The 27,962-nt window shown below is 36.5% G+C and overlaps 2 protein-coding genes across 3 annotated transcripts; both read right to left on the minus strand.

Annotated features, from left to right (window-relative positions):
• Positions 1 to 427: 427 nt before the first annotated feature.
• On the minus strand, positions 428 to 12,712 carry LOC137024915 (membrane-spanning 4-domains subfamily A member 12-like). Of its 2 annotated transcripts, none has more exons than XM_067392869.1 (9): positions 12,604 to 12,712; positions 12,073 to 12,213; positions 11,848 to 11,894; positions 10,565 to 10,675; positions 9,208 to 9,276; positions 8,414 to 8,557; positions 7,071 to 7,187; positions 5,965 to 6,042; positions 428 to 1,031 (listed from the first exon to the last, which is right to left on the minus strand). In XM_067392869.1, exons 2-9 carry the CDS (start codon positions 12,176 to 12,178, stop codon positions 960 to 962), a joined length of 744 nt encoding a protein of 247 aa, XP_067248970.1. In that variant the 5' UTR covers positions 12,179 to 12,213; positions 12,604 to 12,712; the 3' UTR covers positions 428 to 959. The 2 variants fall into 2 exon arrangements, with proteins under 2 accessions (XP_067248970.1, XP_067248971.1); XM_067392870.1 differs by having other exon boundaries at positions 12,504 to 12,690.
• A 5,000-nt stretch (positions 12,713 to 17,712) lies between these two features.
• LOC137025233 (bactericidal permeability-increasing protein-like) lies at positions 17,713 to 24,116 on the minus strand. Its single transcript, XM_067393254.1, has 15 exons — positions 24,011 to 24,116; positions 22,795 to 22,906; positions 22,169 to 22,300; positions 21,939 to 22,094; positions 20,667 to 20,730; positions 20,483 to 20,543; positions 20,275 to 20,366; positions 19,998 to 20,174; positions 18,724 to 18,783; positions 18,477 to 18,644; positions 18,331 to 18,398; positions 18,189 to 18,231; positions 18,043 to 18,106; positions 17,852 to 17,928; positions 17,713 to 17,751 (listed from the first exon to the last, which is right to left on the minus strand). The coding sequence occupies exons 1-15, from the start codon at positions 24,114 to 24,116 to the stop codon at positions 17,713 to 17,715; spliced, it is 1,419 nt and encodes a 472-aa protein (XP_067249355.1).
• Positions 24,117 to 27,962: the final 3,846 nt, after the last annotated feature.

Raw genomic sequence — 27,962 nt, forward strand, 5'->3', positions numbered from 1 at the left:
GTAGATTGACGTTTAGTCTGTATTATGATTTTGATATTATATCAGAATGTGATAGTTTATACAAAAGAGACTGAGAGAAATGTATCTGCTTAATGCGAGTATGATGATAATTTTTGTCATGCGTGATGGTTACCATTTGAAAAGTACTATTGTAGCATCTGTGTAACAATGCCAAATGAGTTTTAGAGTGTTACTTCAAATAGTTAAATAGGAACAGTGTTCACACAAAGAAGACATACATTAGCTAATTAAAGGGATTTAATGTGTATTTTGCAACATACTGATAGTTATAATGAAGTTATGATGAAATGCGTTTTATGGTTTAAGAGTAATATGCAGGAAACAAGTATTTGAAATTTTTATTATAAAAGCATACAAAAGAGTACAGAACTGTTTTTAGTAAATATGATTTGTTATGGCATGAGATGGAACTCAATAGTCTACTTGAGAAAGACATTACAAGATAATTGATTTTATGCTTTGATATGACAGAGAAATGTTAATAAAGACGCTGATAAGCTGCACTCGAGGAAAGCCAAAGAATTTGCTTATCCTTTTTGATTCTCCTGATAATTCAGGGTTCACACAACACAACCCTTAGTAGTCTGCCTATGAGTTCCGCGTGCCCCAAGACCCATTACTCTGGTCCACATTACAGAGTTACAAATAGTTTAGAAATCTACAATACATTACATGAAAATACATGATATAATCAGAAACATGTAAATACATGATTAACATGTGAATCAGACACCAATATAAAGGGCACCATTACGGGTATGCTTTAATCTTACAGATAATATTAAGCAATTATAGTTGTTCAAAACAATCTATCTAGATTCAGTGATGATTACGAAGCAATCTTGACTTAACTAAAGGAAGAAAACTGTGAAACACAACTGCAAGACTACAATTACAATTACAACTAATACTAGAACTCCACTTTTTCATATTCATATTTATTTACATTCACTGTATTGTGGGGGAGTTTCTGCAGGGGGATGCATGTAAGAGTTGCTGACAACTGGTATCTGCAAGGGGAAAAAAAAGGTCATATATGATCAGCTTTCTTGCTCAATGCTTACTTATTTATTGATTATCACTGGCTCTTGAGACAAGGGACAAAACATGTTTTAAATGTTATTTTTATTATTTAATAATACATTATTATAAATATATATATATATTTGTAGAGCAAAGTCTTAGCTAATGAACCAAGTAAGAAAACAGATTATGATTATTTTTTCTAAAAATGTACATTTATTCACTTCATAACTTTGTGTCAACTCTGTCAGCTGCATGTTGTTTTAATTGGATCCATTCAACAGCAGTTTAAAGTCTTCAATTATGTAATAATGGTGTTCAGTAAAGGAGCTAAATGATAAGATACTTTCTCTACATTTCTTCCTGTTTTCACAATATACAATCACTTATTCCCAATCACCTCACTAATTACCAGGGGCCGTATTCACAAAACATTTTATCTTACCACTAAGAGTTCTCCTAAATAGCAGTGAAAGTTCTTAGCTAAGAGTTTTCTCTTAAATCCTATTCACAAAGCTGCTGAGACAAACTTTTACTAAGGAATAGACAGAAGTCTTAAGCTAAGAGTAAGGGCGGGGTTGACCTCGTTGCTATGGAGTAAACACAAAGTGATTGGTTGATGGGGAGGAGTCAGCAAGTCAAAACCTGAAAGACTCTTAACTGTTCTCCAGCGATGAGTACCTCTGTGACTCTCCCTCGATCTCCAGAGTCTCCCTTGTTTTCTTTTGATCCCTATCAGTCTACTTCTAACAACCTACCGCCAAGGCCAACCACCATTGTGAAACATCTGAAACAACATTGAAAACATCTGGCTGCTGGTTCTGGAGAATTCCACCACTGGGATCATACTAGGGCACCCTTGGTTAATTTCCCATAATCTCATCCTGTCCTGTTTGAATGGCAATGTCCTGAAGGGACAAGGAATTGTTTTCCCCTGTGTTTCCCTCGACTACCACAAGCTGCCACATCAAGTGCTCCAGTGATTTACCTGATCTCTACATCCATTGAAAGCCCTTTTGAGAAACCATTCATTGATGTTCCTAGGCAAAGCATATCTTTTTTCCATCCCTGAACAGAAGGCAATGGATGAGTATATTGAGGAGCTTAACAGCAAGGCTATATTCAAAGGCTATATACAGACATTGAAGAAAATCACCACCAATTTCCATTATCCCCTTCCTCTCATCCCAGCCGCTCTGGAACAGCTTCAAGTATCCACCATCTTCCACAATTTGGACCTAAAGAGTGCCTACAATCTTATCAGGATACACAAATCGGACGAGTGGAAAACAGCTTTTGTGACCCCATTGGACACTATGAATACCCTGTGATGCCATATGGACTGGTCAATGCCCCCTCCATATTCCAGGGTTACATAAACTTTTTTATGAGGACCTCAACTTGTTTTTAATAGTCTACATTGGTGGTTCCCTCCTCTCCGAATCAATACTGCAATACCCCCCCCCCCCTTTTATTCACAAAAACATTTGTATTCTAGTGTAAATCCTTTTAACCCCATGTTATTATTTTTATAGAAGAAATTCGAGATAGATTTAAACCTTCAGAGTTATTTTTTGTAAACATACTTTGCATTCAGACATTCTTTACAACTTAAAAGTACTTACTCTGCTCCAGTTATATAGTCACTTAAACAAATAAGTACAAGTCAACTTGCTATACCAAACAAGACCACAGGGAAATACCAAAGAATTGAATTTAGATACTGTGCTGATTCATTCAAAATTATTAAACATATTAAGTACATAAACACCAATGATCCTTGCAAACTTCTCCAAAACATGCTTGTTTGGTGAGCATCCATTATAAAACACTCACAGTATATTAATTTTGACAACTACACAAATACATTGAAGTGTGTTCATGCAGAAATACGATGTTATAGCAATAAGTGAGTCGAGAGTGCACATGTGCGGATTGTCAGCACATCAATAATATCGGACTCATGCGTGCCTAATGTACGACTCATGTAATTCGCTGTAATCGTCTTTATCTTCATTACAATCATCATCCATCAAAACCTTTTTAGTAACACTGGTTTTCTTTATCCAACAACCATCAATAATTGCAAAGATTTCTTGGTTTTGTTAACTTCTATTGACAATTAATGCAAAACTATAGTTCCCTCGCCTCTCACCAAACTACTTAAAGGCAGGACCAAATCTCTGTCCTGAACCCCGGAGTGCTATCACAGCAGCAGGGGCAGCTTCTTTGACTTTGATCCATGTGCCTTTTTCTCCCAGACACTCTCCCCGACTGGGCAAATTTATGATATGGTAACCGAGAACTCAGCCATCAAGCTCAACCTTGAAGAATGGAGGCACTGGCTATACTGGCTGGACCATCAGACACTTTGAGTATTCTTGTGAGGCCAAAAGTCTAAACCCAAGACGTGGGCCCTCATGGCTCAAGATATCAAAACGTATGTGAGTGGCTGTAAGGGGCGTGCAATGGCTAAAAATAACCATGCCATCTACCCACCAGCAAGTTATTCCCTCTGCCTGTTCCCCATTGCTCACAGTGGCAACTCAGTTAACTTCATAATAGACTTGCCTCTCTCCAATGGCTTCATCCGTGCTCTAGTAACAGTAGACCAGTATTCCAAAGCCTGTTACCTGGTACTTTTGAAAAGATTGCCCACAGCCACAGAAACTGCAGAAATCATGTTCAACGAAGTCCTCCTTTAAACTCCTTGGTATGACTGTGAGTAGGGCTGGACGATTATGGCCTAAAATCAAAACCTCGATTAATTGAACATTTTACCTCGATTACGATTAATGAACGATTATTTTTTTTGTTTTTTTGCCCTCATAGTTCACTGACAAGGTTTGTACTGTAAATAGCCTATGATTGACTATTAAGGTGGGATGTTTTTTTTCCCTGTTGAAAGAGTGATCTGACATCATAGCTCACTATCAGCAGTTAGGCTATTTTATCTATGGCTTGTAACATTTCTCGTTGTTAGTCATACCGTCTCTCTATTAATTGTGAAGCTGTGGGTTGTAAATAGTTCCTTCAAAAGTAGAAAAAATAGATGCTATAACTTTCTTTTTTTAAAGTTTCTAAGCTATTTTAGTGATAAATCACAGGACAGAGCTGACAACAAGTTTCTGCGTTCCTCTGTGTGCGCGTGATCTTCACGTTTTGCCCAGCTGTTTGTGTGAGTGTTCGTGCCACATGCAGCTGCGCGAGCGCAGCATAGATATATGTATATATGTATGCGAGCGCAGTAGCTCGATATAATAATACACATCCGATCGTCTAATCACTCGAATGTCCAAACCATAAAACAAATACAACTGACAAAGTTTAGTGAAGACGCAAGGCGCAAGGCTCACCGCTTGCGCGCCATCACTATTTGTTGAACCGCCGTTCACCTCCGTGTTTTGCTTTTGTGCCACTGACTGGACGGGGCGGAGTCACGTGGCTACACACGCAGTTATGTTTTTAAGGGGGAAGTATTAACAGGATTAAAAAAACGAAATAACCACCATGGGAAAATTACGTCAGTTAGAGGTTCTGAATTTCGGTTTCGATTACTTTTCGATTAATCGTCCAGCCCTAACTGTGAGCCTCTCTTCCAGTTACCAACCTCAGAGCAAAGGACATCAGCCGCTTCCTCTATACCTTCTGCCATGGCCATGTACTCCTGAAACCATTTCCTTGGCCTTAACCATTACCTTACATCAACTGGCTTAACTCCATTACAATGTGTGCTCTGCTTTCAGCCCCTGCTGTTCCCTTGGTCTGGAGAACCTTTGGAAGTACCATCAGTCCCTCATTGGTTCCAGGAGATTGAGAATGTCTCAGACATGGCTCACCAACACCTCCAGCGGGCAGTGCACCATCAATGGAGCCAAGCTAATGCCTGAAGGACCTCTGCTCCAATCTTCCAGCCTGGGCAGAAAGTGTGGCTCTCCACCCGAGACATCAAACTGCCCTGCCCAGCAAAAAGCTAAGTCCCCGGTTTATTGGTCCCTTCCCCATAATCTGTCACTTGAGTTAAAACTCCAAACTACATCTACTGACTAGCCAATAAAAATGCAACATGACATTGCATATTGAGCGATGCTGTTACGGTACAGAGACACGGAGGCAGAGATAAGATCAATCCAGGTGAGTTTATTGAATACAGCAAAGCACGGGGTGAAGTAGAGCAGATAATAGGAGGATGAGAGATGAAGGGAAACTAATACTGTCCTGAATGTGTCTTGTAGATGCAGATGGTGGAAGGAACTGGCGGAGACACTCACACACACAAGCAGGTTGGTCAACACGAGGAGCAGGAGACAGGGGAGCAGGATGAGACTTCAGAAGCAGGTAGATATGGCGTTGGGAGTCCTTTAGGTAAGTATACATGTGAGGTATAGCAAACGAGACCGGACAGTGAGTGTGTGTGAGTGAAGAGTCTTTATGGTGGTGTTGATTGCAGTGCTGATGAGTGGCAGGTGGCGGTGATCAGTACTCCGGTGATTGGGTGCGTGGGTAAGGAAGTGAGGTGGAACCTGACGTGTCTGTTACAGATGCGACATGGCGCTAAAACTGTAAACTACTTACCTCAAGCTTCATTTGCAAAATTGGCATGCCAAGTTGGCCTCTTTTCCCTAGCCATTACCATGTCCATATTCTCAGATTTTGCTTCCTCCTCTTTTTTCAGCACACATAAAAACCAAAATTGCCACATTGCAATTCATCTTACTCTATTTGTTTACCATTAGTGCATACTGATGACATTTTTATTTTTCTATACTAACTTGCGTCGCAGCCTACGATTCAATAGGTGTCAACTTCATCGTACAGTCTACATACATTCTGTACTCTTACAGATTTACAGTACATATGTTGACACTAAATACAAATAGATTTAAACCCATTTAAAATAGAGTTACAAGTTTCTCTTACCTCAGAGTTGTTGTGATCTTGGCAATGATTAGGCCTAATATCACTGGGCTGTGAAGTTAAAATTTGTGGAACAAACGCCTTTGGGGAAAAAAACAAAAAAACATAGCATTTTATGCATTCTTACTGAGAGATGCTATAAATGCAATAATGCTGACAGGCAGTTCCAGTACTTAAAATGAAATAATAAATAGATGGATGCACTTTTGGAACTTGAAATATCCGGGCTCTATTCAATGCCATCAATGGCACTGGCAAAGGAGAAAGTCATATACTCCTAAGCTCGCTCGAGGGTGAATAAATTATGGGATAATTCTGACTTTTGTGTGAACTATTTCTTTTAAAATTTGAAAGAGAAGAATTTAGGAATACATTTGTATGGTAACATGTACTGTTTGTAGGTTCCCTTAATGTCTCAGCGGTAGCAACATAAGATATTTTTATATGAAATGAAATGTTAAATCACTTATCAAATTTGAAATAACAACAATTAAAGTTAGTTCTGGTCATCCCAAACGTCTTCCATTTAAGGATTATGGAGGCCACTGTGCTCTTAGGAACCTTAAGTGCAGCAGAATTTTTTTTTTGTAACCTTGGCCAGATCTGTGCCTTGCCACAATTCTGTCTCTGAGCTCTTCAGGCAGTTCCTTTGACCTCATGATTCTCATTTGCTCTGACATGCACTGTGAGCTGTAAGGTCTTATATAGACAGGTGTGTGGCTTTCCTAATCAAGTCCGAATCAGTATAATCAAACACAGCTAGACTCAAATGAAGGTGTAGAACCATCTCAAGAATGATCAGAAGAAATGGACAGCACCTGAGTTAAATATATGAGTGTAACAGCAAAGGGTCTGAATACTTAGGACCATGTGATGTTTCAGTTTTTCTTTTTTAATAAATCTGCAAAAATGTCAACAATTCTGTGTTTTTCTGTCAGTATGGGGTGCTGTGTGTACATTAATGAGGAAAAAAATGAACTTTTTATCAAATGGCTGCAATATAACAAAGAGTGAAAAATTTAAGGGGGTCTGAATACTTTCCGTACCCACTGTATTTTATGTCTAAGGGGTTCAGCTGACAACAAAGTTTGACTTAACGTATGACTCACCTGAGGAAAACAGCTGCAGCAGGGGGCTTTATAGGCAAATCCTGACAGATAAATGGAGATGACAAACTCAAGGAAGGTGAATACCAACAATACACCTCTGATTCCCCTGAAGAGAGCCTGAGAGAAAATTCATCATTAGCACAAATAATAACAAAACAATTGATAATAACTAGTCACACTGGTACACTGGCTGCTCAGCAGTCCACAATCTGACATCCTTAAGGTTCATTTGGTAATATATTTATGTCAAACTGGACTGAGTTTATGATTAATGTATATTTCTTCCATTAAAAATGATCAGTAATAGTAGAAGATCTATAAACTGAACTAAAGAGCGGACGGATGAGTGCAGATTAACTCTTTCCCCAGCATTTTTGATGATTTTCACAAAAATTTCACGGCCCCTAGAATATTCTATTGTATGAATATCTGAATATATACAATATGTCAAAATAAACAACAGCTAAAATTCAAGCTTCATGCATTGGTAACACTTTATAATATCACATTTTTAAAGTGAATATGTTTAGTTTTGGGATAAGATATCTTAATTTGTATTCCGAATACAAACAAAGGTTCTCACGGGTGTGGAGCGACATAAGGGTGAGTAATTAATTAAATACATTTTTGGGTGAACTAACTCTTTAATTAATGACATTAATTTTCTGTGACCTAAACTAAAGCTAGAACTATTTCCGGTTAATAAGTTGTTAATAAAGCAAAAACACATTATCTACCTCTTTATATATGTGCTAATTAATCAATAATAATTTGTTAATTACAGTGACGATGAATGAAGAACTCACTATTTGTATACAGCCTACTAATATATTAACAGAGACTACATTATATAAACTATTAATTATTGCTTGCAAAAAATTTCTAAGTACATTATTACTGTGAACGTATACTGTAAAGTGTTACCAGAAATTCATGCTACATCTAGATCAGATTCAGAACAATGATCAAAACATAGATAGGGTAGGTTGAATCCATCAACATCCCTGAACCTTGCACAGTCTTATACCTCTTTGTGTTCATGTTAGTTTGCATATAATATATGCAAACTAACTAGCATATTATGCTAGTTTCATGTACATGATAACAGATTTTTCTCTAATAGCTGCTTCTTCTTTGCCTGTTTTTTCATCCGAAAATTCAGCACTCTTTCAGAAGATGCATAATAGCGCCCACTACAGTATAATAGTGAAAACACAGATTGCCGGAAAAATCTGTCAATGGTAGGGAAAGAGTTAGGGATTGACTTTTGAAAAGTGTTCTGACCACACAGTGATTATATAATAACTACTATATAAAAGTGAATAGAAAAGTTGACAGCATACCATATAATTGTTATCAAATTCATTACAGTCATAACTGCCACAATAAGGGTTCAATGGCCCTAGACCCAAATCCATTGAAATTACAATAATCGAAATGCTTGCTGTTAAAGTACTGAAAATGTTCATTCCAAGTGAACCTTTTACCTATAAGCAGAAAAAAACAACATAAAACAGGTTAACAAAAATAGCAAGCACTTTCACATGTTACAGCAGATAATGTAAAATATGGAACATTATCAAAAAATAGATAAATAAGGCAGCAAATTGCAATCATTAGCACCAATAACCCATGTGAATGATTAGGTGATAGAATTGAAATGTATCTTTTCAATTAATGTAGTTTTTTACAGCAAAGCTGTGAAGTGTAGTTTAGTTTCTATTTATAGTTTCATTGAATTTTAGGTTTTATTGAATTTTTCATTAAATCTTTTAGGTTTCAGTTGCTGTTTCCTTGAGTTTGCAGAGAGCACATTTACACAACAACGATGTACTAAAAACAGGAAAGTTTTTCCTGTGCATTTTTCACATACAGATGACAACATTGTCAAAACAATCCTCATTCACACTTGTCACTTTGTAGAGAAACACTACGTGCTTATAGACTGAACACATAATATGCATGTGCATGACATCACCATTTTCACAAATTTGCATTTTTGTAGTTTACACAGAGACAATAACGATATTGTTTTCGAAAACTTGCACTTTTTACAAACTTTATTCAAAAGTTTGTATTTTCAGGCCCCCTAAGCACATAGCGAATATATCCCTAAAAATAAGTGAATTGTACATACCAAACACAAACTGTAGGGCGAATTAAGTTTGTTTTCTGCAGAAATGCAGAGTGAGCCTGCGGCAATGTACTGAGAGGAGAGAGCAAGGCAAGAATTTAGTATACTGTTGTAATATTTAGCTTGTATTAAATAAGATTAATTGTAGGGATGTCCCGATCACGTTTTTTTGGCCCCGAGTCCGAGTCATTTGATTTTGAGTATGTACCGATACCGAGTCCCGATCAGATACTTTTATAATACATAAAAAAGAATAAAGAAGAGCGAAAAAACAGATGCAGAAAATGGATAAAGTAATCAAATATAAAATATCACTGCATCTTTACTGTATAAAATAAATAAAGATTAATCATTATTGAAGTTACAAAAACTATTAAGTGATTTCTTTGTTATTTGATTTAACATTAAAAACAGGCAGCAGGAATAGTTTTTTCCCCTTTAAGACATACACGATCCAGTACTGTTACACATGCGCTGTCTTTCTCGACAAATATACGTTCACTTAAGACATAACCGACTATGTTTGCTAGGATACTCGCTAAGACGGGCATGTTGACATCATTTTTGTATGAATTTGTCCGCTGAAGAGCAAGACTTGAAAGAGAACTCAGTATTTGCGCGCTGACTGGAATGAGCGTGTGCACGCTACGGATGAGCGCACACAAATCTTCTTACAGCTCGCGAGCTCTCTTTCGCGTCTTGTTCTTTAAGGTTTAAATCAGCAAGGCTTAAATGAGTTAGTTTAAACACAGACAGCAACGTGTGCTGTTCAGGTCTCACCTGCGCTCGCGCGCTCTCAACACCCGGGTGATGACGGCGACTGGACATTAGAGCAGACGCCACTCGAAGATAACAGTTTACAAAGAGTGACTGTTTTGTCCACGCTTTCTGATTATTGTTGTTGTAACGTTTTGTGCATCCATCGACTGAAACATACATTATCTGAACTCTGTCTGTTTTCCACGTTGCTATTTTAAACAAACCATATTAACCAATAGATGCGTCATCATTCGAGATGGACCGCGGTGCAAGTGCGTAGCGAACCGTAAGTGGAGAACCGTTGCACCCCTAATACATATTCGAGATGGACCGCGGTGCAAGTGTGTAGCGAACCGTAAGTGGAGAACCGTTGCACCCCTAATACATATATATATGTATTAGGGGTGCAACGGTTCTCCACTTACGGTTCGCTACTCACTTGCACCGCGGTCCATCTCGAATGATGACGCATCTATATCCGAGTCCTGATCGGGAGGTAGCGTCCGATTCCGATCGAGTCTGAAACAACGTGATCGGGCCCGATTTCCGATCACATGATCGGATCTGGACATCCCTAATTAATTGTATAATTGCTGCTTACGCTGAAAGATCCCCAGTAAGGAATACCACTCAAGACAAAGATGGATGCTGCATTAACTGAAGATGCGATACCATACAGGAGAATCACCAGACCAATCATTATCTGGACAGTCTGTGTAGAACATGAAAGTGAATATAAATTTATGGGAGGTGTTTTTATGAAGGTGTTATTATAGCAAAAACAACCAAGCACCTGTGACAATAGTCACAGTTGAACAACCACACGTGTATTCGTAAATCTTTATTAGTTACACTTTATTTTAAGTTGCCCTTGTTATAGTGTAATTATACATATACAAGTACTGGGTTACACTTTATTTTATGGTGTCATTGTTACAGTGTAATTATATATTTAAGTACTGAGTAATATTAATTAACAACATGTACTTACTATAGGGTTAGGGTAGGATTAGGGTTTGGTGGAAGGTTATTTGCATGGTAAGTACATGTAATATATGTAACAAGGACACTCTAAAATATGCTGGTTGAAAATGGACAGACCTAACGTTTGGCTTTTTTAACCCAGCGGTTGGGTTAAATGTTTGCCCAATGTGCTGGGCAGTTTTATTTAACCCAACTATTGTTTAAAAATTACTGTATATCTGGTTTAAAATGAACCCTGTTGTGGCAAAAAATCAACTCCGACTCTACTGCATAAGAGACAAACACGTCCAATTGTCTTTAAAGCTTTTATTTCTTGCAAGAAAGGTCAGACAGGTCATACAGAAACACAAGTAGCTGCAGAGTGTAAGACCAAGAACGAAAGCTTCCCCTCACTTTTATATCTCTAACCTCCAAGGCCGAAGCCTCTGTCCTTTTACCATATTTGCAACATCCCTTAGTGGCTGTAACTTTCCACACATAGTTAGCACAGACATGTTTTTAACATACATCATGCATTTCCCCATACCATATCTTGCTCTTTCTATTTCTGACATCTATGTTAACACTATGTTAAACATTACCACTTAAGCCAACATCATATTATGTTCCATAAGCATCATATATTTTACAAGAATACAGGTAAAAAGCATATGAAAATGTAAAATTTCCACAACAACCCAAAATTAGAAATCAGACACATAATTACTAGAGGCAACAATACTAATCAAAAGGTGAAGATTTATTGATAAGCAATTTAATACATTTTAAATGTTTAATTATTATTAATTAAACTTATTAATAAATGTTAATTTATTAAACATATTAATCAATGTTAATTTCCAACATACGTTGGGTTCAATATGTAATGTGTAACAAGGACACTGTAAAATAAAGTGTTACCTTCGGTTGTTTTGCTCCAACAACACCTTCATAGGTCTTACTTATTGCTGGTGGAACAGTAAATTACAGTAAATGTCAGCTGTGTCAAGTCTTTAAGTCATAAACCTTATCTTATCAAGGAAATAATCACATCCTTTAACAAACATTGCGTGGATTATGTGCACTCTTACTTTTCTAACCTCACACTGACCTACATACACTTTCGGGCTTTGAAAAATGTCTCACCCCAAGGGTTTTTAGTTGTCTTTTCAGAAATGCCTGAAGTCCATAAAGAGGTGGAACTCCTGCTAGCTGTTGTCCATAAACAGGCACAGGAGCATTTGTCAGACATTGTGAGACATTCTTGTTTCTCAATCTGAAACTAACCTGTACAAGACATGTAAGGATATGATTATAAAATAGATTCATTTCTCATTGTATTTAATATATTATGTGTTCATTATATTTATAAGGTTGTCATATTGCTAAAACACTTGTGTTATAGTATCTACCGTAGGTAGAATTATTGTTGTTAACCAGAATTACACTATTAGACCTAGAAAATGAAGAATCTTCACAAATACTATTTAACAAACAATTAAAAATGATCTACATTATTTATATTGAACACATTTAACACATGCTATTTAGTAAAATGACTTACAAAAGTGTCCTACCAGCCAATCCAATAATTACCAAATAAAGGAAATCCATTTGTTAGTAAAATACTAGTATGAGAAACAACAAAATTTAGACATATCCCTTGTTTTGTTTTACCAGAAAGGTCCTCTCTTCAGTTGGTTTCTCATACTTTGCTCTGTAGTTTCCAGTTCACTCTTCTGAGATAAACCAATGCAAAATCCATGTCATAAGTGTTATTGCTTATACCGTTTCCCGAAATGAAATGCGAAGCAGGTGGAGCTCCGGTGATTAGGAAGGGTAATAAAACTGGCCACTAGACAAGGAAATCAATCCTGACAATACATGTGTAACACAGTTTGTATGTACGGGAAGAAGGAGGCAGGAACCAGCGAACATTTAACAAACTTTAATACCAAAATAAACAAATACAACATGGAAGTAAAATGCCGGCAGTTCCTCATGGACAACTGCCGGCCACATAATCATAACAAAACATAAAATAAAGTCCAGGCCTGGTCCTCTCTCGTCCTTCACTGTTGTCGCTCCTCCTTTTATGCTTTCGGAGCTCCTCCGTGAGAGATACGAGACCGGTGCAGTGCACAGCTGATGCTCATTATCACTCGCGTCACCGGCCTCGCGCCGTTCTCTCGCGGCTCTTGCCAACCCCGCTCATCACAACATGATACAATATATTGCCTTTCATAAGAAGTTTAAAATTGCAAATGCAAGTATTCTACAAATAAAGCATGTTAGTTTGGAAACAGGCATGTAAATATTTTAGAAAAAAAATGTGATGTACATAATGATAATCAGTGCACCATGAATTGCAATAGTGCTATAGATTAAACATTTTGTGAACGTAGCTGGATCAAGCTATGCCTAGTGGTGAAATTTAAATATTTGCCTTTAAAGAGAATTAGCAAATATGGCTAAAATGTCGAAATATGATGAAAATATATCAAAGCGGCAATTAACAGACGACTTTAATCCTTGGAAAAACACATGCATTATTTTCAGTTTCAACAATAAGAATCAACCAGTTCAAGTGGAAAAAACAAAATGTAGTATAAGTGATCAAAATAATCAACATAATTACTGCAAAGTTATATTTACAGTGAGCCTTCGAGTTCCACCACAGGTGTTATTCATATTTTGAGAGTTGGGTAACTCTCCCACTCTTTACTCTGCACTTATTTAGGCCATTTTGTCATTGCAATATTGAATATACAGCTACAAGTTCAATGTCTAGTCCCTTATCACTGGTCCCTTATTACTCTAAATCTTTAGCACTCCTGAGTGGGGTTTGCTCAATACCATAATTTCAGCTTCAGCATGATAAATCTATTGACAAATAACAGCCTCAAAACAAAGATAACTGAAGACAGTCTTATAGGGTCAAAGCATATTTGGTTGTTCTGTAAGTGGTGTCAAAAAGGACCATATCTCCATAACTGCTGTTGTACATTCTGATGAATAAACAAGAGTTTCCTGTGATGATGCCATCATCATCGTCCTGTGTGTCTTTGTCCTCCAAATCAGAGTCTTCAGTGACTGGAAATCCTTGTTCTGCTGTTTTTTGCTGTTTGCTGTTGTTCTCTCTGCATTTTTGCGAAAGAAAAACTTGGCACATGAATGGTCTTGTGGATGTGGCAGAACGCTTCCCATTTCTGAAAGCTCTTTCTGGACAAGGTTTTCAGAACCTTCTTCAGGAAAGAGAACAACATGGAAGAAAAGCCTTCTATTTAACCTCACATTTCTGCATACCTCAATCCCTTTTGAAGGTGTATTTCCTGTCTACATATTATGTATACTGCATATAACAAAAGCCATGCTAATACTTACCTTAACTACATATCTGACAAAGTTTTCCTGGGCAATCCCTTTCTTGGCATTTTAAATATGAAACTTTTTTCTTCTGGTGTATTCATGTTCAGTAGCAAAAAAAAGTATGTGATCCACTTGCAGAATCTGTGAAAATGTGAATTATTTTAACAAAATAAAGGAGATAATACAAAATGCATGTTATTTTTTATTTAGTACTCTCCTGAGTAACATATTTTACATAAAAGATGTTTACATATAATCCACAAGACAAAAAAAAAACAGCTGAATTTATTAAAATAACCCCATTCATACGTATGTGAACCACTGATTCTTAATACTGTGTGTTTGTTTGTTTTGTGGTGGTTGTTCATGAGTCTCTTGTTTGTCCTGAGCAGTTAAACTGAGCTCTGCTCTTCAGAAAAATCCTCTGGGTCCTGCAGATTCTTCAGTTTTCCACCATCTTTTGCATATTTGAACCCTTTCCAGCAGTGACTGAATGATTTTGAGATCTGTGTTTTCATACTGAGGACAATTGAGGGACTCAAACTCAACTATTAAAAAAGGTTCAAACATTCACTGATGCTCCAGAAGGAAATACGATGCATTGAGAGTCGGGGCGTGAAAACTTTTGAACAGGATGAAGAGGTCCAAATTTTTCTTATTTTGTTTAAATATACATATTTTCATTTAGTACTGCTCTTCGGAAGCAACAGAAGATACTTTCATGTTTCCCGGAAGACAAATTAAATACAATTTACCTTGATCTTCAAATTCCAAATGTTTTCACCCCCCGTGTAAAAGATCTTAAATTGCATGTTTACATTGCCAGTCACAATTGGGGAGCTAGTTGTTGTGCATGTATCAAGCATTGATTCATTCTTGCTTTGATTATGGGTGTATTGTATATGGGTTGGCAACCAAGACTTTACTGAAAAATTAGATATTATTCAACCCAGAGCTTTAAGAATATGTTGTGGAGCAGTTAAAACATCCCCTGTAGATGCAATTGGGGTCGAAACGGGAGAGATGCCTCTAGATCTTAGAAGGGAAAAATGACTTACTGGGTGAATCTTCAACAATCAGCGAATAATCATCTCACTCACAAAGTATTGGAGGAGTGCTGGGAATATTCATATGATGGATGACATATGTAACCCGTTTCTTAAGTTAGTGTAACTAATGACTAATGTAAGTAGTAAGAAATTAAAGCTGGGCTAGTATCAGAAGCTCTAGATACGACAATGGAGCCTGAAATAGTAAAAGGTCAGCAGAGAACAGACAACACAAAACAGGTAAATTTGAAAAATGTATTATACAAAATGAATGGCAGTTATTTACATTCCCTGCCTACCTAAGCCAGCTTCCTGAGTGCACAGCGCACGATAAACTCAAAATAAATAACCTCAAAAAAAGAAAGAGTCCATGAAAGTTCTTGGTGTGTGTGTGTTTCTTGAAGTATATTATTATATATATATATATATATATATATATATATATATATATATACAGCTATGGAAAAAATTAAGAGACCACTTAACATTGATTTCTGAACTTGGAGTGGTCTCTTAATTTTTTCCATAGCTGTATATATATATATATATATATATATATATATATATATATATATATTATATATATATATACACATCGATATGTTCTTTTCACTACCCGGGTAGGTTTACGTGTGTTATCTGTATCTCAAATAAAGGCACAGGATTGATGATGGTTCCAAAGATGCCACGGCCGGCCACACCGGGCTCTTGATCCATTCACTTCTGTGGTTGGCTCGCCACTGACCGCCAGGGTCAGATTCAGATGGTCTATCCCTTTCTAAAAACCAATCGGAGGTATCTTGAGAGCTTGCTGTCATGCGGCTTAACTCTCTCTCACACAGCTTTCAAACAGTACTTGTTGCTTTCTAGCAACGTCTTCACCGGAGGAAAGGCGTGTTTGTTTACTAATGAATTCCCTGGGGTGTACACGCCACCTGAAGGCAGAGTAGAGAGTTGCACTCCAGTAACCTTGTGTGGGTTACACATAGTTTTGGATGGAAGAGTAGAATGTGGGCTAATGAATGTGGCATGGACAATAAGATCTTCTGTCCTAATGTACCACTTACTGATGCTCTACCATGGAAAGTCCCTGAAACATTCATAGATTTGAGCTTACTAGACAAGTCTAAAGAAGAATACATTGGAAATTAGGTTAATAAGGTTCTAAGGAACCTGTCTGTCAAAAGGTTTTAATATTTTCTGAAATTTAATTAGTTTGAAGTTGCCCAATAAGTTGTCTATGTATACTGCAGTTAACAGTCACAACAGTAGGACTATGGGTTGAACAAGTCGGACCAAATAAAATAATAATATGCTCAGGTTCTTTTTCAGCTTTTAATATTATAATACATGCAAGATCAGACAGAGAAGATTTATTCATGGAAGTATTTACAGTATATCATTATACATATTGAAAGGTTTGAATAGCGGTGTATTTTTGGTGGTTACCAGCACATGTTGAGGTATCTGGTAACGAAGTTAGACATAAACTAGGAAAAAAGCACTAGACAAGATGGAGGTGGATGTTGAAGTACCTTTAGGAAAAGGGAGGCAAAATCGATTTTTAAAGAAAAAGTTAATGAATAAGTTGCAAATTAGATGGGACACTAGTAATACAGGGAGATGGTGTTATAGTATTACACACACAGTATGGAGTATAAATTGCCTGGGGGAAAATAGAAAAGAAGAAGTATTGCTGGCTAGATTAAGACTTAGACACACAGTGGAAATCAACACTGGCACTTGTGGCTTTACATGAAAATGGATTATGTGAAGTGTGTGGAGTATCTGAAAATGTATGTCATGTGATTCTTTTGTGTAGTAAATATATATTGTGATGCATTTAATGAGAATGGGGAGGACAGAATGAAGGTTTAACAGACAGGCACGTATAGAGAGCACTTATTAAATTTATATATGACTCAGGTCTAGGGTCTATAATGTAATATGTAAGGATGGGAATACTCTGAGCATTAATCCCGCCATAATCCCAGCACACAGCGCTGGATGAAGTGAGGTTGAGTAAAGCTTGGGCTAATTTAACTAATCCTTTAAAACATGTATGTAATGCAGTGTTAAATTTCAAATAGAAGCTTAAAAGATTTCTTTTAAAAACATATTGTCTTCAGAAGTGAATCATTTTTTATGTATGTATGTGTGTGCGCATGTATGCATGTATTTAAAATCCTTTGCTTTTACCAGACTTGGAGACCGAGATTGTGGTAAAGCAGACAGGTATTTTATTAAAAAGAGTGCAGATGTCAATAAACAGATGAGTAATTATGTTCTTTAGTCTAAATCAAAGGAATAAACATTCTTTTCTCTATAGCAGGTTTCTGAGACGAATAGCAGTGTTGAGACCTTAATATCATATAATTTGAACATCAGTTCCAATCAACAAGTAGTCCTGTGGGGTAATGAAAGAAAAAAAAAATATTATTATTATGACAACATATTACACAGCCTCTACATACAGTAGTATCTCTATAATATAAATGTAAGCTTGCCTTTAAAACCTGGAGTTGAGTGTTCATAAGCTTCATTTTACCAATTGCAGGGAGTGGAAAACCACCCTGTAAATGAGCTGAGAGTGAAAAAGTCCATGAGTAATTAAAACTAAAAGATGAACTGGAAGAACTTGCCAATAAAATGCCAATAAGAAGAAAAATATAAATAACAAGAAAACAAATCCTCTTACCATTAATCTTGGGAATGACAGCAAAGTTCAGGATATTTGTGAAAATATTGCTAAGAGATGTCACCTGTTGAGTTAAATTTTACGATAAAGTTTCTGAATTATTGCTTTCAGATCAGTTTTAAACATTTTTCTTAGCTTCTTCTTACCTCGAATTGTCCCACATTGCTTGTTTCTAAGTTCATATCAAATCTGTGTAAGAAACATACACAGTGTATCAATCCTTTAAGAATTTAAGAACATAAACTCAAATCCAGCTGTACAGACTGTGTTTATGGCTCAAAAACTCACTTGTTTAGGATCACATTTCCGGCAAGTTTGAGCTCAGTCACATACATGTTAGCACTGACACTGGCCTCCTGTTAGATAAAGGGAAAATCCATAAAACAAAAACAATTATAATATCTCATTTAAATGAATCTGGGGTTATTCCTCACCAGATTGAGGACAAAGACAGGCGACAGTGTGCTGTTGGGCTGAATAGCGTAAGCTGTCACTCTCCCGCTGGCCTGAACAGTCATGTTGTTCGGTTGTAATGTAACATTGGGCTCCTTCACTGTCTCAAACAACAGCTTCATCATCAGACCAGGATACATTTGCTCCATCTGAAAAACAATATTGTCTCAGATTCTGTGTTTTTGAGTTTTGAATTTAATGACAGAACATGGCTATTTATTTTCATACTTGAGGAATGAATATTCCAAATGTCTTCGTGTCTAGACGAAACAGAGAACGAGAGGGAATCTGCAAAAAACAAACATAATAAATTTCTCTGAAGAACAGAGCAGTAGATCATTCTCCATCTGGCCAGTTAAAGAGATTCCAGATGATGCAGTGAATATTATAAAAAAGTTGCTTCCAGACCATGTGCTGTGATCAACTGGCGGCGGGTGAGGACAGAAAGAATGTTTGAGCCCTGCTGGATAATGTTGTTACAAGCACCAAAATCCAGCCACGAGCTGATATCTTGTGGCTACAAGAGTAACTGTAGAAAGCACTGCAGGTGTGCAAGAAGATGGAGAAGGTGCCGACCGACTATTTACTCAAACGTTCAAGTACCACTCATGCCTAACTTGGAAACCACAGCTTTGGTATTCTATTCAAGTAATCATGCATTTTCATGTAACTACAAATAGCAAATATTGGCTAGTCTGAATTGACCCTTCGCCGGGACGAGAGTTTGATTGACAAGCGATCTAACCAATCATAATGCTGAATCTGCCAATGGTTTTGAGGATAATCATATTCTTGACAATCATGTTTAGGAACTCACATGCCCCAAATCTGCAGGATTTCAATGAAAACTTTCCAATGTAAAAATAAAATTTATTAGATATTACATTCGGTAGTAAAGTGTTGCATGTTTTTTTGTTGCAGAGATGACCAAAAATTAACATTTCTTGATAATTTACTGACTCCAAGGCCACATAAATTGAGACTTTCTTTTGGAGGAAAATATTGTTCAGCTTCAGTTTTGAAGTAAAATATTCCAGTATTTTTCTCCATCTAATGCAAGTGAAAAGGCTCACTGTAGACCATTTACAACAGTTCAAAGTAATCAGTTCATTTTTAGAAAATGACTTCATGCTATTCAGAGATGATCACAAACTTTTGGTTAAATCTGAGTTGACAAAGAATGCTTATACCAAATGTTGTGAGCCCATTGTACCTGGTCTAAACCAGGTTGGATTTATCTGAATTTTTCAACTCTAAACCTACTCTGAAACTTGAGTTTGTTCAGCTAGCTTCTTGCAATAGGTCTCTGCTTGCGTTTTGTTACCCTGTGTTTCCCCTGCTCAAGACTTTAAATAAGGGTATTGGGACAGACCTTAAACCATTCATATAAGAATTATACTAGTTCTGGGATTGTGCTTTTTTGGGCTGCAGGGCTGAAATGTTCCAGCATTTAATGGACACGTTTTCTGCTGCAGATGTGACTGATTTGACTGGTATCTTACCATGTCATCAGTGATGTAGTGGCGGAGGGCACCAGCTCTGTGGTACACAAAGCCTGCTGAGTTGATGGAGAAGGCAGAAACTCCAAGGTACAGCATATTAGTGGCCTGAGACACCAATGAGAAAGGTGTTGGGGAAAACGGGGGTTCCGTGTGTTGTCCAATGTTGTAGAATTCACCCTATGAACGGTGAAAACAAGTTTAGCTATAAACAGGTTTTCACATGATATTTTGTAATGTGTTTCAGAGAAATATCACACACGATAGTGCTTGAGATTACCTTTAAACCAAATTCAATCATAGTATTAGAAATGACAGGAGAGCCCACCATGGAGTATTCAATTTCAGCATTTTCATCTACTTTTGCTAAAACTGTAGAGTCAACAAGAGAAAAGACATTTTTTAGTCAAAAATTGTGTTAAAAGATGCTGATATTCATACAAATCCTGCAATAACAATAATTAATAAATAATGATTTATCATGTCACCATTTAATGTATTCAAGTGGCGGTTCATGTCAGGAATGGAATCAGCCACCAAAGGGCAAATCTGAAACAGCAGAGAGACTGTATGTGAAACTCTGGTATGCCTTACATTGCTTCTCAGTTGTAGTTCAACAGTACTCAATTATTGGGTAATATTGAGGGCATTCACACAGCCTTAATTCCTTACCTTTTCCTGCAGAATATTGCGTACAGGTGTATTAATGAAGCAAGCGAAGAGGTTAAACAACCAGCTGTATAAATACAAGAAATAATAGAGCAAAAAATTACATGATTGTTCTTACACAGTCATTAGATGTACTGGGTTTATTTATTTGTATTTATTTGTTTGTTTAGTTAAATAATTTGGTTAAATAATTATGTGAATTCTTGACTATTTTATTGACTAAATTCAACTATTAGAAAAAATTGAATCCAACAAATAAACTAATCAGCATCATCAAATGCCCTTGTAAATGTTTTCTTCACTCCTCTGTACTGCTAACCTTGTGTTCCACTCTGTTATAATTAATCAGAGGAACAGACACACTAATAAACTCAAATACTTGCATGTACAACTAAAATTTAAAAATATTGCATATGTCTTTCGCTACCATATTTAAGGCTGGAACACACCAAGCTGATGCGGTTGGCTCTCGTCAGCAGCGTCTGTGTCCAAAGTTGCCCTGACACACCAAACCGACAGCCGACGGCCAAGTAGCACGCGCCTGCATAAGATGAAATGCCTTTCCGTACCAGCAGGTGGCAGTAGCTGAACAGCCAATCAGGGGTGCGTTTCCCAAAGCGAACTATGGTCGCAAGTTCCGTCGTTACCAATAGAGTTCAATGGGACTTACGCCCAACGATGCTTTCGGGAAACGCACCCCAGAATGATCAGATGAGCTCCGACACTGTTTCAACATGTCGAATCAGCCGAAAAAAAGCAGACGAGGACCAACTTCAGATGATGGTGTGGAACACACTGAGAAAACTTTGTCGGCCAATGAACAAAAACTGCCCGACGGCCAACCGTCTACTTGGTGTGTTTCTGCCTTTAGAGCGTTTCTAAGAAACGCTATATACAGATCCACAATTAATATAGCTAATGCATAATGTTTCAATGATTCTAAAGTGAAGGTCATATTAACCCACTAGTAATGACTAAAGTGTTACCAAATTCATCAGAAGGAATTACTATGCAAAACCTTTCATTTGAAAGAGCACTGTACTGAAAGATTTCCTGATTATTTGAATTGTGAATGTGATACAGGGCCAGATTTACTCCAGCACAAACCATCTTTTGGTGTTAAAAAACTACGGTCAGAATTTACTAAAGACTGAAAAGGCCCAGAGAACTTTATCTGGCCCATAATCTGGCCTTTAATAGGGTGATTTAGCATTGAACATTGACTTTGGTATTCAACATTGACTTGACTTCTGTGTGTTAGTTGCACAGCATTACCTGGGCCCACCATCAAATCTGACATTGACACTTCCCACAGATGCTGCACAGTTAATAATACTGATTGTTGGGCGGCCAGTGACGTCGTTCTTGACTGCAATATTGGTGCTAATGGCCAGTTCACTCACACTGAGTTCAAATGATCCACTGAGTTTTCTGTGACATTAAAAATTTAGCATGTTACATTGTTCCTGAATTTAATTCATTAATTTAGTTGAAACTCTACTTACATGAACCAGAAGTATTTGACTTCCCAATTTCCACGCATATTGATGAAGCCATTGGCAACTGAAAGCTTGACTCCAGTGCCAGGAACTAACCCCACTGCTGAATTGCCAAGTCCAATTTTTCCAATCTGCATCCTGTCAAGAATATTGGAAATACTATCACAATATTTTCAACAATTCAATAACTCTGTAGCTTATATAAGACAGTTGTAAGCAGGACGAAGCAGAGGGCAATGACAGTAAAGGATGAGAGAGGACCAGGCCTAGACTTGTTAATGTGTGTGTGGCAGTCGTCCATGAGGGGCTGCCGCTTTTACTTTCATTTTGAGTTAATTTATTTTGGTTATTAAAGTTATGTTGAACATTCACTGGTTCCCGCCACCTCCTTCCCCGAACAGCATACCATGTTGCAATCACTTTATCTTATTTGCTATATTTGTCAGTAGGGAACACCCCTAAAATGTCAACAGTGGAAAATCACTTAAAATCAAGTGGAGTATAAAAATTAAATAGAAATCATAAGTTTCATACAATAAGAGGTCATTTTGAATATGTCAATTAAGATTAACCTCTGGAATTGCTTAGTAGGAACCTACAGGACCATGAATTAGAAGGGACATTCATCTTACCCCGTTAAACTGTATTCGACATTTCCAACAACCACATTTGCTGATCCACTTATGTCCGATAGTTTAATAGTTCCGAGTTTCTGCTGGATTGCGTCAATTCCCAACTGTCGACCTGCATTCAAAACAAAATAACATTCATAAGCTGTACATCAGAATGAGTGTCCTGATATATGTCTCACAAACCAAGTATACCTTCAGCAAATTATTATTTTTTTCTCTCAGTCTCTACCCAAAGTTCATAGTCATACTATTACTGTTTAAGCAAATACTTAAGATCCTAAGATTGAATCATTCTAGCAGTGATTAATATGTTTCTTGTATGTTGTATGTGTGGTAACAACTTCTTTACCCATAACTGATGCAACGGCTGGACCAATCAGACACAAATGATTCATTATATTCAAAGAACAATTCGGCAAACTCACACTCCCAGCAAACTGTGTTAGAGTTCCATGTGTTACACCATCCCCCGAAACTACAACAGTGGTTTACGACTCTAAACTCACTTGAATCAGGCCGTAGGAAAAACCCATAACCCTTAAATGACTTAAAAAATGGAACTGGCACTGTTTTTGTTCTGTAAGTTGAATAGGGCAGGTGTAGGACATACAGCATAAGCTTTTTGAAGAATACAAAAGCGCAGTTTTGGTGGAAACACTTGGAAGACGATCATTTGTTTATATATAAAGCATATACATTTACATTTTTTTTTCGAAAATGTCCGATCGTTTCGCTAGATAAGACCCTTATTACTCATCTGGTATCGTTTAAAGGCCTTTGAAGCTGCAGTGAAACTGTAATTTTGACCTTCAACCGTATGGAGGCCATTGAAGTCCACTATAAGGAGAATAATCCAGGAACGTTTTCATCAAAAACCTTCATTTCTTTTCGACTGAAGAAAGAAGGACATGGACATCTTGGATGACATGGGGGTGAGTAAATTATCAGGAACATTTTAATTGAAAGTGAACTAATCCTTTATCTTTTGTAAAAGCTTTACGAAGCATAAATAGTCCTTACTTTAGCTCACAGAGAGAGAGCAAAAGAAATAAGGCCAAACTCTACATACACATAATCACATGATGTCAATTCAGAGTTTTACCTAGAGCTTTTTTGAACCACTATGATTACAAGTTTTTGTTCTATGGTAACAATTACAAACATTCTCTTTTTTTAATTCCAAAGAGTTACAAGAAGTCTTGTTTTGCTTTCTTACCGTACTCAAGCCCCTTCTGAGTCAGTGTGACTTTAACTCCTGCACTGCTGTCTGTAGCCACTGAGACCAGGTTCACAAGAACCAGAACAAACCCGAGGAACATCATTTTCAATCTCACCTATGAGAAACACATATCATGGGCATAAAAAGAGCTGTTATACTTTCCTGGTCATTCCTTTGTTTAGGGTATTTTTAGCTGAAAAGTTTAATTTTTACATTTTCCTTTTGGTGCTTAGATTAGTCTTTAAAGTTTACAGGAATTTAGTTGTGTTTAGTTCTTTTGTTTGTCACCACACTTGCTTATTTGACTTGTACAGTTACTTGTGGAATATAAATACTTGTAGATATTAATTTTTCAACTTCTTCTTTTTTCACTGTGCTCATTGCACTTTATATAATAAATATCCTTTTCTTTCATGGTATTATATGTATTATATAGCCAGTGAGCGTTGGATCATTATCATGCTGCTGTAATTTTTCACTTTTATCAAGCTTATGGAGACTGGGAGTCATCATGTCAACCAGTATGTTTGTTTATCCACATCTATAAACGTCACCTCCCCAATAAACTCTGGATATGTGTAGCCGTATATAATCAGACAGAAATCTGTAGTTTCAGCAGTAAAAAGCGGCAGTGGAATTACTCCCTCAGTAAAGGCGTAATTCAAGCTACTTATATTTAGCAAGAACATCAAAGATTTTTAACATTGTCACAAAAGATTCTATTTCAAATGAATGCTGTTCTTTGACTGTTCTATTTATCAAATATTCCTGAAAAACAAAATGTTTCACAATTTTAACAAAATATTAAGCAGCACAGCTGAGCAGCAAGTCAGCATATTAGAATGATTTCTGAAGGATCATGTGACACTGAAGACTGGATTAATGATGCTGAAAATTCAGCTTTGATCACAGGAATAAATTACATTTTAAAGTATATTACATTATTATAAAATGTACTTGTTTTTACTGTATTTTTGATCAAATAAATGTACCATAAGAGACCTCAAAAACATTTTTAAAAAGATCGACCCTAGAGTTGTATATATTACACAATATTACATTATATGTGCATGATATTTATCACATATTTTCTACCCAAAACATAAATGGACAGCATAAAAACTCACCCTCAATCCTGAGCAGGATGCACTACCTTGATCGTGAACATTGGCCTTGCTTTTATAGTGTAACCACACCAATACCTTTTGCTTTTTTTGGCCTTATTTTTTGGGAGGTTTTTGTCCTTATTTGTACAATAACTATTGCCTGAAATAAAAGCAACAACATACCAGGATGTGGGCTGACCCAAAATTTCTTAATATCTGTGATCGCTTCCTTTTATTTAATGCTATCATGTTTATAACATTGCCTTTTGATTCTTATTCTGTGCACTGCTCTCTAAGGGGAAATCAGATATCCAGAGACCCTCTCATTTGACAAAATGGTTTTTCAAAGAATAGGATATCGGGTGATGGGACCCGGTTGGATGGAAATGGCAGTAGGGTGGTGGTGACCAAAGCAGCTGTCTGTCCAGTATCACTGTATCCACCTTATTTTTCCAGTAAGAGTGGGCACAGTCATTTCCCGACATGAATCGGAGGTCTTGCACATTTACAGAAAACAGCTTACTTCCATGTTAAAAAAATAAGATGGATAGATGTATCCCCAGGGGAGAGCTCTACCGAGAAGGAAGAGTTTGCCATTTATCTGAAGATCCTCCTTGGATGTAGTGAATCTGGATTCACATGAAATTCGATCAGAAAAATATCTTCAAATTTTTCTCCTCTCATTGTTTGAAACTTGAATGAGATGCCAATTACGAAATTCTTATTATTGGTTCTGCATTGTCTGTTATTGCATATAATATGGTAACACTTTACAATAACAGTACATGAATAACCATGAACTAATACATAAATTAATAGTTACTTCAACATGAACTCATGATTAGTCAAGATATGAACTAATGAAGAGTGATCCTTAACTACGACAAGAGTCATAAGGATTCATGCATGAAAACAGCAACCTTAACTACGCGTTAATACATGTTTGTTAATTAATGCATTAATTAGCATTTAGGGGTAAACTAAATAAATCAGCCTCCATAAGAGTAAACAAGAAGTACTCTGAATTTGAATTAAACGTGATTTAATACTGTCATAATTTACACTGTAATATCATAATCTGCCATCTGCAGCTTTGTGACAAATAATTGCAATGGCACATGATTATTTAGCCATTAATTACATAGATCTGTCTAATCAAATGTGGAAAATAGACTAACTACCACTAATAAATTTAATTTGATCTAAACTGTTTTCTGATTTTTATAGTTCATTTACATTTAGTCATAGCTAAATAGTCATAGTTTATTCCCGGAACTAAAGTATGTAGGGTTTGTTTCTGGCGGGACACTCATTAGTGGCGCACGCTAGGTGTTCTCTTGCCGCGTTTGTTGTGTTGCTGGCATTTTAAACTAATAAATGTTGACTGCTTTGGTAAGCCGAATTAATAATTAAAGACATATTTACATGTATGTTTTATTGGGGTTTTCAGGAGGTTATGTGCAGTTATTAACTGTATTTGTATTTTTGTCATTTAAATGTATATGCTTTGATTAGCATTAGCTTGTGGACGCTCGCAATTTTACATGTAAATGTGCCTTATGTGTGTCTTTACAGGTATGTTTATGGCTTGCTTTCAAGTCCATATATGTTTAATTATATAAATAAAAGTAAAATACAAATTCTTTTTATTTTAGTTTTTTTTTTTTTTTTGTACCGGGGTGTAAAGGAATAAGGATGGCACTCTATAGTGTTTATTCATATATTAGTTAATGATGTGTGATATGTGCATCATGTCATGACTTTACTTGAGGGAGCACAATCATAATTAACTCATTATTAACTAAGCATATACTAACATCAACTAATGGTTTGTTAATGTATACTTATGTCATGACTTTACTTGAGGGGGCACAATCATAATTAATTCACTGTTAACTACTTACCAAATTCAGCTCATGATTATCATTAACTTACTATCAAATACACTTGTACTAACACAACTATATAAGTATTCAGCCCAGTTAAGTGATGTTGTGTGACTTTTCAAAAAGTCAGAGAATGGAGGTACAGTATGATCACGGCCTGCGTCTGGATGGAGAGTGAACTTCTGAATCTGATCCCAGCAAACACTCCCTGACCTTAGTTCATGTTTCTTGTTTGGTTACTTTTTTGGGAACCGATTCCTCAGGAACTGATGTAAGTCACAGTAGTTTAGTTTGATAGGAAAGAATATCACAAAACATATTAAGACCTTTTAAGATAAATAGTGTATTTAGTATTTTATATGTTTGATAGGGAGGGTCAGTGAAAATAATGGCAAACTAATCATGTGCCTTTCAGTGATGTTTATAATGAAGCTGCTGATGTCAGTAGTTTAAATTCTGACAATAATAAATTGTTTAAATTTATTTCAAAGTCCAAATATGTATTATTCCTTCTTATAGAGACTGTTTGATTTAGTTTACCCTAAATGTTAATTAATGCATTAATTATCAAACATGTATTAACGCGTAGTTAAGGCTTCTGTTTTCATGCATGAATCCCTATGACTCCTGTCGTAGTTAAGGATCACTCTTCATTAGTTCATATCTTAACTAATCTTGAGTTCATGTTGAAGAAACTATTAACTCAGGTATTAGTTCATGGTTATTCATGTACTGTTATTGTAAAGTGTTACCTACAATATATTCAGGATGTCCAGCCATTGCATGTTATTGTGATTCTTTTTCCCTTGAGGTGGTCAGTTACAGAAACATGGTGCATATTTCTGAAACAAAAATGCTCTTGCAGGGGATGTAGGGAAGGCAAATGTATGGTGTTGCATCTTAAATGAAATCTGATGGACAAAATGTGTGGGAGATGCTAACAGAGAGGACAATAGT

Source organism: Chanodichthys erythropterus, chromosome 8 (assembly GCF_024489055.1).
Source record: "Chanodichthys erythropterus isolate Z2021 chromosome 8, ASM2448905v1, whole genome shotgun sequence".
Classification (NCBI taxonomy): Eukaryota; Metazoa; Chordata; class Actinopteri; order Cypriniformes; family Xenocyprididae; genus Chanodichthys; species Chanodichthys erythropterus.